The sequence below is a fragment of the Nothoprocta perdicaria genome, unplaced genomic scaffold, assembly GCF_003342845.1.
Source record: "Nothoprocta perdicaria isolate Ctin4 unplaced genomic scaffold, notPer1 scaffold_3, whole genome shotgun sequence".
Taxonomy (NCBI): Eukaryota; Metazoa; Chordata; class Aves; order Tinamiformes; family Tinamidae; genus Nothoprocta; species Nothoprocta perdicaria.
Window position 1 is genome coordinate 1128095 of NW_020455532.1, and position 11086 is coordinate 1139180.

General features: G+C 53.8%; 1 protein-coding gene across 1 annotated transcript in view; it reads left to right on the forward strand.

Moving 5' to 3' along the window:
- The window catches only part of TNFRSF6B (TNF receptor superfamily member 6b), a 4756-nt gene extending 4338 nt beyond the window's left edge, over nucleotides 1–418 (forward strand). The window contains exon 4 of the mRNA XM_026041996.1: nucleotides 129–418. Coding sequence (XP_025897781.1) covers nucleotides 129–418 — 290 coding nt within the window. The remainder of the gene's footprint in view (nucleotides 1–128) is intronic.
- The last annotated feature ends 10668 nt before the right edge of the window (nucleotides 419–11086 follow it).

Consider the following 11086-nt stretch of genomic DNA (forward strand, 5'->3'; position numbering starts at 1 on the left):
GCCCTGGCAGGATGCAGGATACCCTAGCAAGACGCAGGCTGCCACGGTGGCAGCAGGGTTAACCAGCTCATCCCCCGCTTGGTGCCGGTCCCCATGTCCCCCGTAACCTCCGGCCCGTGTCCCGGCAGCGCCGCAAGACGAGGACTGCGCTCAAGCCGCCATCGACTTCGTGGCCTACCAGGACATCCCGGTGCGGAAGCTGAGGCGGCTGCAGCAGCTGCTGGAGCACTCGCCGCGCCGCGCGGTGCCGGCCGGCCGCGCCGCCGCGCAGGAGAAGTTCCGCAGGGACCTCACGCGCCTCAAGGAGGGGCACCCCGAGGTGACCCGCGAGCTGCTGGGCGCGCTGCGGGCCGCCAAGCTGCACGCCATCGAGCGGCAGGTCCGCGAGCGCTTCCTCGGCCCCGCGCGCCTCGGCTGAGCGCCGCGGCCGCTCCATTAATTTATTGATCGCTCCCCAAAAAACGAACTCGAAGCGCGTGCCGACCTCGGCCTGCAGAGCTCCAGAAGGGGCAATATCTTATCAGGAGAAAAACAGGTGCCCATGGCCGTTTTCCTGGGATACGAGCCCATGTCCCCCTTTTTAGGCTACTGTGCAACTTCATTTTTGTGTTTGTTTTTTTTAAATTTGGGGTGTTTCTTTTTTATTATTATTATTTAATGGTGTTTTCCACAGAGGATTTGCTTGTGTTCGGGTTTGGAGAGGAGCTGCCGACACCGCTGGGGTGCAGGGTGCTCGTAGAGCCACCGGCATGGCTGCCTGGACCCGCGCGTCCGAACTACCTGATTTTGTATCACTGTAAAGAGGGGAAAAAAAAAACAGAAAAAAAGCAAAGAAATTATTTTATTACACAAGTCTCCATGAGCAGAGTCCTTTCCTAGTCTCATTCGGGGGTTCGGGGCTGAGATCCCGACCGGCCGCTTCCTCGTGCCCATCCCTGCCCTGGTTAGGTGCCCGTCCACACCCCACCGCGGGCACCTAAAACGTGTTTCGGTCCGCACCTAAAAACGCCCCTTTCAGCCCCAAATCACCGTCGGGTGCCCGAGGGTGCCTGTCCCGGGCGCGTGGGATTGCAGAAGTGCAGCAGAGCGGCGGCCGGCCCCGCTCGTGCTGCGGCACGCGGTCACTTCTCCACGGGCTCCCCGGGGCTGCCGAGGGAAGGGAAGGGAAGGGAAGGGAAGTCGGTGGGAGTTGACCCTCCGTGGGCTTTTCCTGCCCGTGACTCAGGCTCCTGCCTCTCGTGCCCGCGGCGCCGCTGGCTTTTTATAGCTCCTTGCGGGGCTGGGAATAGCTGGGGACGCGAGGGCTTCCCCGCGGGCAGCGACATTCCCAGGACAGGCCGAAGGTGCTGCCGGTTTTCCCAGGCAAGTGGGAAAACGGGATGTTTGTGGGAAGGAAGCGGTCGCATACTCCTGGAATTGCCCAGGACAGAGGGGAATGGGATTTGGAGGCAGGAGTAACAGGGAGCGGAGCCTGGACCGCACAAGCACCAAGGCGGCCCCTTCCCRTGTCCCTGTCGCCAACACGGGAGCTTTCCCGATGTCTGGGTTGGTTTTGCCCGGCAGCAGCAAGGTGCGAGTTTTGGGGGCTCTTGGGGTGTTTTGAGCAGCGGTGCCAGCCCAGAGGGGCCGCCTGGTGCTGCAGCCCGGCCGGGGCAGCCAGGGAAGTCCTTGCGTGGGGCATTGGCACCATTTCCACACTCCTTATCGGAATAGCTAGCCCTGGTCTGAGGTTTCCCAGACGAGTTTCATGCAGATTTAATCAGAATCCACGGCAAAGTTTTCCCTTATGCTGACTCGGGTCCAGTCAGCATCCTTTGACCTTTCCAAATGGCAGCGCCCGCTTCCCCGAAGCACAAGGACCCCCTCAGCTGCCAGGAAAAGGGCTTTGTTCCCAAACCCCACGGGAGATTTTGGCACGGCCGGATCCAGGCAGGTCCCACGGCTCCAAACACAGCACAGGGAGGCCCCTGAGCAGGCCAGGACTAACTCTAAACCCGGCGCCTTGACAAGGCAAAATAACTGATAGGCTAAAAACCCGTTCCGGTTTTCACTGAACTTTCCAGCGCCCGGAGAGAAAAGAGGAACAGCAACGCGSCACCGGCTTCTTCCTCAAAATTCAAGGGACTCTTTTCCTTACAAGTGGTGGCGAAGGGCTGGGTGACAGCGAACCGTGTCCCGCGATGACTCCGATATTTAGTGCGGAGAAGATCGTGTCCCCAGGGCTGCGGCCCTGCACRGAGGGTGCTGAGCACCCGCCATTCCCCAGGCTGGGTTCCCCAGCACCCATTGCTCTTAAGTGGTTAAAATAGAGAGGAAAAAGCACACRGAGCCCCACAGCAGCCGGGTGGATCTGCTCGGGCCTGGCCGCTGCCAACAGGCTCCTGCGCATCCTCCTTTTGGCATAGGATTCCTCTCGGGAATGTGCTGCARAACCTGCGGCAAAATGCAGGGATATCCTCGTTTCCTCCTGGATTTCTGCTCCTCTCCGTTCCAGGAGCATCCCAAACTGGAGATGTCTCATGGAGGGGCCAAGMAGCCTCCTGGCACCGAGACCTCCCGCTTGGACAGGGAGGGAGCGAGAGGGCCCCGAACAGCGCGGTGCCGGCTCGGGATCGGGTCGGTTCCCAGGATCGGATCCACTCCCGGCATCGGGATGAGCGCGGTGACTTGTGACCATTGGCCTCCCATTGCAGCTGCTGCTGGAGCTGCTGATGGTTCGTCACCAAGTCATTTTATTCTTATTTTTTATAATTAAACGAGAACTTTTCCTCATGTTGACCAGCTCCCACCTCCCACAAACCCACTAAAAAAATCCTCCTTTTACGAAAAGTTTCAAAAGTGTCACTGAAATAGAAAAAAACGGTCCATTTGTTGGTGCTACTGACCATAAAGAAGCTCGAGAGCTTGGGCAGCCTTGGAGCCGAATGGAGCTCCCGAGGCTCCCCGACGCGCTCCGGCCTCGTGCCGACGCTGGAAGCTATCCCAGCGGGTCCTCAAATGCGCYCGGTCCCTCCTTGGGAAATGAAACGAGCTCGATCCCGAGTTCGGGAAGCGCGCGGAGCCCTGTGCAGCCAGCGCTCCAAAGCCGCCCGTGATTCCTGCCCGGTTGCAGGATCAGGACGTGGTGCCGCGTCCTTCCCCGTGCTCCGCGGAGCGGCCTCGGGGCCGGCAGATAAATGCGAGCAGGGAGCTCCAAAGGCAAGGGAAGATTTCCCTCTTTTTTCCCAAGCCCTTGGATCCGGCTCCTCGTGGCGGCTACGGGGCATGTTGCAATGCTCGCAATTCCTCGAGCTCGCTCCCGAGCGCTTTGCAGGACGGTGTCCTCCGGAGCGGCGCTGGATCCTGCTTCCTCCCAGGGATCAATCCAGAGCATGGATTGGGTTGAGGTGATTCCTRCTCATCCCGCCACTCTCAGAGCCCCTCGGTTGCTTCCCAGAGCGCAACAAGTCTCCGTCTGCCGCTGCACCCTCTCAGCTGGAATTAAAGCAGCACCACTCGGTTAAACCTTCCAATGCCCTTTGCTTACATCATTTTTATTTTCTGGGAAATTTGACCAGGAAGCTTGGAAGGACAGATAGAAACTTGCACTTACGCAACCGCCCGGCTGCTGAGGCCAGCGAGTGCCTTCGGGGTGAGTGTAAAACAGGGCTCTTCCCGAAGCCGTTGTTCGCTCRTCCTGTGAAAACCTCGGCATTCTCCGTCCTGCTCCGTGTCCAGGGGAGGGCAGGGGAGCCGGCCGGCCTGGGATCACGGAGCCGAGCTCCGGCTGCACGTCCCTTGCACGGGGGACGTGTCCGTCCCTCCGCGGAAGGGCAGGGAAGGGCTGAGCGCTGGATCCGGGCGCTGGGTGAACTGGTTTGAGTGCTGGCTGAGCTGGATCCGGGCGCTGGCTGAGCTGGGCCCGGCTGCTCGGGGTGTTTTCCAGCGGGAAGCCCAAGGAATGGGAAGGAGGGTTGGAAAATTCGGTCTGGCCRCCCCGAAGCTCTTGCTCAGACATGGAGCTCGGGCAGGAGACTTCCACGCGCCGCAAGCGTGGCGGCTGCTCCGGCCAGCCCGGCCCGTGCGGAGGCTCCGGCCACGCGGCYGCGCGGGGGTCGGATCCGGCGGATTCCCCTCCCGCCACCGCAGGGACCCGCAGGGATGCACGGGGACCTTGCACCGGTTTAGCCTGGGTGACCCCACGCACCAGGTCCAGAAGCTCATGGGAGCCCCCGGGCTCTGGGAACAACCGGCTCCCTGTTTTCCCAGTGACAGGCTCGCTCGGGCATTTRTTTTCCTTAGGGAGCAGCCCGGTTTCAGTGGGATAGGATGACTCAGCAGCCAAACGCCCAGGGAAGTTTGCAGGGGGCTGTTTGGCTTCTGAGAAGTAGCAGAGGGGGTCGCAGATGGGAATTCAACCGGGACGGATGGGAACGCGGCAGCTTTCTGTTTCAGCCAAGCCCTGAGGACCTGCCTGACTCCGCGGCACGTTTCCCAGGCCCAGGGAGGTGTGTGCAGGGCAGGTCCTGGAGCCGGGCTTCCCACGGCCGCACGGGATGAGCGGATGGAAGCGGCGCCTCCCATCCGCACACCCTTCCCAGGGCTGGTTGATGCCRGCTTGAGAGGAGGAAGCATCTTCGGGATGCCGTCCTGCTCTTGCCATGCGCACAGCGGGTCCCAGATGCGCAGCAGGACATCTCTGCCTGCAGCCACTTGCTTGTGCTTTGCATTCCAGGCAGGGCTCACCAAGGACACGGGGTTTTCTTTCCAGGAAAGCGACGGCTGTTTTATTGTGCAAATTCCTAAGCAAATCTGTCTCCTGCCTCATCCTCTTGCTGGTGTTGTCGCGTGGCAACACGAGCGTGGGAAAGGTGAGGGCTGCGGCGGCCGCTGCCTGCGGAGAGGTGCCCTCGGAGGAAGATGTGGGCGATGGGGCATTTGATAGGTCACCCTCGTAAAAAAATAAATACAAAATAAAAATAAATAAAGAAATAAACATTTTGCAAGCTCACTTGGAGTCATAGCCTTCAGCTTCAAGGAAACACAACGTAAGAGACTGGGAATGCAACAGCAGGAATGAGAAGATGCCTTTTAGCTCCAGAAAGTGGTTTTGTGTGCTCAGAAGTTAGCATGGGGCCAACTTTCACAGCTGAGTAACTCACTGAAAATGCTCCTCGTCTCCTCTTCCTGTCGAGGAGAATCCACTTTATGGAAGCTGCAGTCATTTCTTTCCCCAGTGACACCGACACAGCGCTGTCCCAGCTCCCAGCCCTYGGGCATGCTTTTCTCTTCCCCCTAAATGTGTCCTGACTGCTTTTAATCCTACTCTTTTCCAGCAGAAAATTCAATCAGCCTATGCAGTAACTAATGTCTCAAAGCTGCAATTGCTGCCCTGCCCAGGGGAGGAAAAACTAGTTGCTGGGAAGCGTATCCGCATGAACCACTTTGGGATACTAAAGAAAAAAAGCCTAAGCAAACAGAGAAATTAACAGAAATGCCCCAGGAGTCGTTATGGAAGWTGGTTTTACCAGGAGAAGTGGTAAAAAAAACTCTGCAAGGGATTTGAGGAGCGCTAGGAACAAAACGGAGCATCGAGGCCCCGGGAAATGCCTGTGGTCCTGGGAAGAGCCAGGCGTTCGTGTGGGATTTCCAGCCTGCACGAGGCTCCGCGTCCTCTTCCCACTCCTAATAAGCGCGTGATTGATTCCTTCAAGCAGGGGAACAAGTGCCCTGGCGCGGAGGGAAGCCCTGGGAAAAGCCGCGTCCGGAYGCCAACACGGAGCAGTTCTTAGCAGGAGCCGGATTTCTAGGAAAAAGCAGATTTCTCCCGAGAGCGTGAGCAGGGCGCAGCCAAGTTGCTGCAAACCCCAGAACAGGCAGTTTCTTTTCTCTGGGTTTTTTGCTCTGCACTTGCCCTTCTTTGCAGGATGCCCTTCCCTCCAGACTCTGCAACGTGCCGCAAATCCCGAGGCCAGGGGACCGTGTCCACCCCCGGGTCCCGAAAGCGGTTTCCRCAAGCGGGGTGCCCAGCGCCAAGTCCGGAGAGCTCCCACCTCGCTCCGCGTGCATCCGCGTGGCTCCTTCGTGTAACACACAGGGATGCGCTCGCTCCTTCTGGCACAAAGCACAGCTTGAGCTAAGTCACACGCAGGGACTAAGCTGCAGATGCTCTTTAAGGCAAGGGTTTCTGCAGAAAGAGGGAGAAATTACTGAGAAAAGAGATGCTGCCCTAGAAGTCCTGCACAAAAGAAATACTCCCTAAATACCATTCTAGTCCTGGCAGACCCACGTTCCCGTTTTTCCAAGAGTGCCTTTGTTCTACAGCCTCCCTTTAGCACTGGAGAATGTGTTAAACGCTGATTCACGTTGGGCTCGTCCGACCCTTGTTTTCCTCATAAACTCGCAGAGCGGATTTTTCGTAAGCTCTGCTCCGGGTCTCGCTCCGCTCCCGCCGAGCTCAGCCGGGGCTGGCGAATCTCCCTTGAGGACAGATTGCCTTGTCCAGCAAATTGCTGTAACTGTATGAGTCTGCTTGGTAGAAGGGGGCTAAAAAAGCACCTGTTCAGCAAAAGAGGAAGATAGAGCTGCTTACATTAAATGCTCTTAATCAGATGCTACAATTCCTTGATTCCTCTTATTTCAGGAGCATCATTTGTGCTGAGTGTTCACCACCCCCAAAGAGAGGGCAAGAACCCTCAAGAGGGGATGAGAGCTCAGCACACGCTGCCTTTTACCTCCATCCTCCTCCTTGCTGCCGAAAGCCAAAACGGGGCGTTTTGATCCGCAAAGAGGCCGTAGAGGATGTGGTTGCGTCCTGGACGCCCGGCGTTCCCGGCGCCGCAGCACGGCCTTTGGGAATGGCGCTGGGAAAGGCTGAGGGTCTCCTGGGGAGCTGCAAACAGAGGCAAAACTCACYTCCCTTTATTTGGGGACGCTGCTGTCTGTGGCTCCCACTCAGATACCTTCTGCATTAATTTTCATATATGATTACTTAAGGAATGTATATGATTATTTAATGATTTTTTTCATATATATATATGATTATTTAATGGTAAAGACCAGCAAAAGAACTAGTCCTTGCCTTTCTTCAGATTCATTTGCAAGTTCCCTCCTCGAGCGAGTCCCATTACCCAGTTTCAGAAAGTGAAGTGACTGGGCATTTCCTCAGAATCCTTTAAATACTCGGCCCCGCGGTTCGAGCTGGGCATTGTTTTAACCTTTCATTTTTTTCCACAGCCCCACTGTGRTGCCTTATGGCCACTTATTCATGCCTATTTCTAAAGGGCACTTCTGGAAATCRTGACCTAGCCCAGCAGTCACACGCCAAGTACCAGCTGGGTGGAAAAATGCTTCCACACTCATCACTTTCCCAGTAAATCACCCTTTTGCCTCAGATTTCTCTTTATAATGTGTAAAAGATGCCCTGTAGCCTCAGCTGTACACCAGCACTCTCAGGCTGGTCCCTTAGCTGTCCCAGGCCAAACCCTACGTGCTGGAGGACAGATGAGGCTACAGCCCGTGTCAGTCCTCCAGAAACAGGAAGAGATCAGAACCTGGAAATACACTTGGCAATAATATTTTATATATTTGGAAAAAACTGGAAGAACCTAAGCAAGATTAAGAATTTTAAAAAAAAGTAACAACCACCAAAATAAACCAGAGCTCTGGGAAGGATATTAAGCCTCAGGAAGGGCTGATTGCAGTTTGGCAGAGAGTGACAAGGCTAATGAAGTGCCGGGTCTCCTGCCATGTCCATCTGCCTTGCTCCGAAACAGCTGGTGCTGCCCCAGCATCTTAAATAAGACTGGAAGCTTAAGCTTCGCTGGAAGCTGCCTCTGCTTTGTCCTGTGTCTGATTTGTCCTGGTATTTYCCCTGGTTCTGCAGGATGGGATGGGAGGGCAAAGGGCACAGGATAAARTCTTGGATCAGCACCACTATAAAGCCAACAGCAGACCAGGTCATCCCAGCAAGGCTAACTTGCTTTCAACTGGGACAGCACTAGGTGGTACTGGCCAGATACGATGGGATCTTCTGGTGGTTTCAAACAAAGATGAACTTGCCACCACGTCACCAGGAGCAGCTCCTCTAACACACCAAACCAAAGAGAATGACACTGTGCCCTCAGGTCTCAAGTTTTGCCAAAATCAGCCTCTTAAATCCAAGCCGGCACCCTGTTTTTTCAAGCCTAGTTGCTACTCCCACTCATTCGAGAACTTGAGCTCATTACACATCTTCAGACCTGCTTGTGTGGCCTATGGGGCTTCTGCACACACACGCATCCTGGGCGGATAAGCCCTTCCACGGACACTACAGATAGTGCTGTGATTAAGAGTGGYAATTAAACTTCTTATATTGGAAACCTCTTGCCTCCTCTTAAGTGCTAGCAAAGGCTCGCCTGGCAGGGAAATTCCAAAGGGGTGGGAGAAAGTTAGTTTTCTGCCAGTGTTCAAACACGGCCAGGGGCATGACTTGCAAGATTATCAACTGATTAGCTGTTATCTTCATCTCAGTGTAAGGTATGTTAACAAAAAAGAGCTATCACTACATACGGAAAATGAAGGTGTTCCACCTTGGAGATACAGAAATGAGTTTCTTGGGAGAGTTGCTGTAGGCGGCCACGGGCAAGACAAGCCTGTCTCAAACCTATAAAATCCTAAAGAGGCTTGTACTATGATTTACATCCTCAGAAACATCCTGGYGGTGTTTGGAAAGCGGTGCAGAGAGCTTGCTCGTTCTGCAAACCGAGTTGCAGGGAGCAGCCCMGGGAGGCTGGAACAGGGGCTCAGCAGCGAGTCTGCCTGCTCGGCACGCCGGGCTCCCCACGAGGCTTTGGGGAGTTATTTGTAACGCTGGAAAGCGGCGATGGCAAAGCTGCTGGATGCTGGGGGGCCAGGTGATGCATCAAGTAACTGCTGCTCCTGCTCTACAAGTTAATTCTTATGATGGATCCTTAGGCTGCCACTTCTGGATAAATGCTCACTGGTTTTTGGGGGGCATTAGAGCCTGCTCCTAATTATGCATCATGGCTCATGCATCTTACTGAGTGCCAAGAAAGTGCCCTGGATGAATAGAGAGASGGACCACTGCCAAAAATGCCTATGAACAGATCTAAGAGTGAGGAGGCACAAGACATTTCTAGTCCCAGCACTGTGGGGGTAAACAGTCTCTTTAGCAGCATCATGTTCTCAAGAACCGAGAGCCCAGCATTTCACAGGGCTTAACATTTCAGAAGAGGCTTCAGCACGGATTTATCCTGTGCAAGAGGACTTGCCCAGTCACACCAAGCTTTCTTATTTCACTGCCTTCCTTCTAGGGCTGCTTACAGGTAGAATCATGTAGTAAGAAAAGCAGGAGACGGATGTTTTGTGCATTTCAACACCAGGGAGAAATCACTGTCTGCACAAGAAGTCTTTGGCTTTAGTGCTGTTAAAGCCTTAACTGGCAACAGGATGCAGTGCCTGTAAACCTGCCCACACAGCTGTGAACTGCAGTGAAATCCCACCCTCATTTAGCCCTCTAGCTAATCAGCTTCAGGTCCTTGATTRAGGCTCTCGGGAGAGGGATTTCATTACCTAAAAACACTGCTGCAGCCCAAGCCATCATTAACATCACTGCTGTGAAGGACAGTGGGCACCTTGGGTGACAGATTTTTCACAAAGGAATAAAGGAGATGAGAAAGCTCAGCGCTTCCCACGCTTGAGAAGGCGGAATTTTTAGGCCAGTATGTTTGCTTTTCTCCAAGCACTCCTGCTGCTACGTTCCACAAAGCATGCGTTTGCTTTAGCYTTTGTGTCTAGACACTCATGAGAATAGCTATGGCCTTGAGATCCAAACCGTTTCACCCTCCTGGTCTCATAGGGAATAGGGGAGGAATTTAAAAGAGTGTGTGGAAAGCCTGGAAACCCCCTGGCATCCCATTTGACATTTTGCATGGCTCGACTGAAGCCTTTTTCTCTTTCAGCAAAGCACTTCACGAGGCACAAAGCTCTCAGACTCCCAGAGACGGCCAAGKGAAGGACACAGCCCTCAGTTCATGGCCAGCGCTAACCCACTTCTCTTACACACCTGGGACTGGCTGCCTTGYATGCCAGGCAGGCCCTGGAGAAAATCTCATGTTTATAATAGCGAATAATCCTCAAAGGATCCTCTACACTCACAGAGTGAATAAGAAACAAGCAGCAGGTCATTGGATTTAGAGGTACCTAAAGAGAGCTCTGGTTTTTGGGGGGTTAGATCCACTGCAGCACAATTCTTTTGGGAYGTGATGCTGACATTAGCACCATCCAAATTCAAACTCAGATGCCACATTATATCATCTGCTCTAGCAATGGCAAGTAACAGCAAGCAATCCCTATCAGATATTGGAATGATTTCACCAGCCAYCTCCCTGCCCTCGGGAAAGCTGGTAAAGGGCAGCTCAGATTCTCCAGTTATCTATTCTCAACTTCTGGTTTCCAACATTTCCACTGGTTATGAGCCTCTCTAAGAATCCATTGCCTTTCAACATGCTATAAAGTGCAAATAGCAGCTCTCCCCCTTTTTCTTCTGCACTTAAGTGGTCTTTCTCACTAGGATTAAAGCAGCAGTTATTTAATCTGGGCTCCTTTAGTGGAAGTGCACAGCAATGGCTGAATGCATCAAAGGCCATTCAAGACCCGCTCTCTTCTGCTTCATCTTTGTTTTTCTTTTCTTTAGCATTACCTTTGATAATGCTTTTAAAGACACACCAGCCGCTTCTGTAGGGAAGCACTTCATACCTGCCTTTGCCACAAGCCTCCAGACTTCTGCCTGCCACCAGAGCCAAGTGCAAGAGTTTGCACTGACTTCACCTTTTGCAATTCTGGATTATTATAACACAAATAAAAATACAGAAAAATAATATCCCACTGCTAACAGGTAGATCACAGTCAATGAATGTAAGCAACTCCATTCTAAGGAGGAAGAAAAAGAGCTGATGTTAAAGACACCCTGTCTTACTCCCACAGAGGAGATTTATGTGGCATTTACGCACAGATTACGGCCAAGAGTGACTGAAACATACAGAAAGCAACAGCCATTGCCAAACCACTGCAAAACGCATCCATTTGTTTTTAGAAAAGATAATCA